General features: G+C 68.9%; 1 protein-coding gene across 4 annotated transcripts in view; it reads right to left on the bottom strand.

Annotated features, from left to right (window-relative positions):
- Nucleotides 1-733, bottom strand: part of TNNT1 (troponin T type 1 (skeletal, slow)) — a 24,912-nt gene that overhangs the window by 21,812 nt on the left and 2,367 nt on the right. For all 4 annotated transcript variants that reach the window (XM_011932479.1, XM_011932480.1, XM_011932482.1 and 1 more), the window contains 3 exons: nt 493-535; nt 375-388; nt 50-73 (listed from right to left, as the gene is read on the bottom strand). In XM_011932479.1, coding sequence (XP_011787869.1) covers nt 50-73; nt 375-388; nt 493-524 — 70 coding nt within the window. In that variant the 5' untranslated portion in view covers nt 525-535. The remainder of the gene's footprint in view (nt 1-49; nt 74-374; nt 389-492; nt 536-733) is intronic.

Raw genomic sequence — 733 nt, 5'->3', positions numbered from 1 at the left:
GCCCAGCCCCCGCCCCCCAGCTCCAGACCTGCAGAGTCCGGGACCTCACCTTCCTCCTCCTCCGCAGCCTCCTCTGGAGATGGGGGCACAGAAGAGAAGGCGTTAGGAGCTCGGGGAGGGAAGGGGGGAGTGGCCAGAGACCAGGGTTCCAGCCTCTGCTGGACCGGGGGTCCCTCTGGCCTCGGCTGCGATGGGCATGTGCCCCCTGGCGGTGCGGGGATGGCACGGGGAGACGCTCCAGACCCGGAGAGGGCGGGCGAGGGCCCGAGGGCTGAGCTGCCCCTTCCCCGCCAAGGTGCCACAAGCCTCGCCTCCCGTCCCAAGAGTTCCTGGGGGTGTCTCCATCCCATGGGGCCGGCCCACTCCCTACTCACCTTCTGGCTGCTCCCTGCGGACGGGTGTGGGGGAAGAGGAGGGAGGGGAGAGTTAGACCTGGGGTGGGAGAGCCTCTCCACCATTGCACGCCCCCACCCCTCCCAGTGCGGCACTCACTCCTCATATTCCTGCTCCTCGGTGTCCGACATCCTGGTGCGGCCTAAGGAACAGAGAGAAGAGGCCCAGTGGGGTGGGGCCCCAAGGAGGGGGCGACCTAGACTCCTGGGTCTGAGGGAGGAGGGGCTGGAGGCCTGGACTCCTGGGTCAGAGAGGAGGAGCTGCAGCCTGGACTCCTGGGTCTGAGGGAGGAGGAGCTGGGGCCTGGACTCCTGGGTCAGAGGGAGGATAGGGCCCGGGG

Source organism: Colobus angolensis, unplaced genomic scaffold, assembly GCF_000951035.1.
Source record: "Colobus angolensis palliatus isolate OR3802 unplaced genomic scaffold, Cang.pa_1.0 Scaffold96, whole genome shotgun sequence".
Taxonomy (NCBI): Eukaryota; Metazoa; Chordata; class Mammalia; order Primates; family Cercopithecidae; genus Colobus; species Colobus angolensis.
Note: the sequence above shows the minus strand (reverse complement) of the source record. Positions and strands in the feature narration are given on the sequence as shown.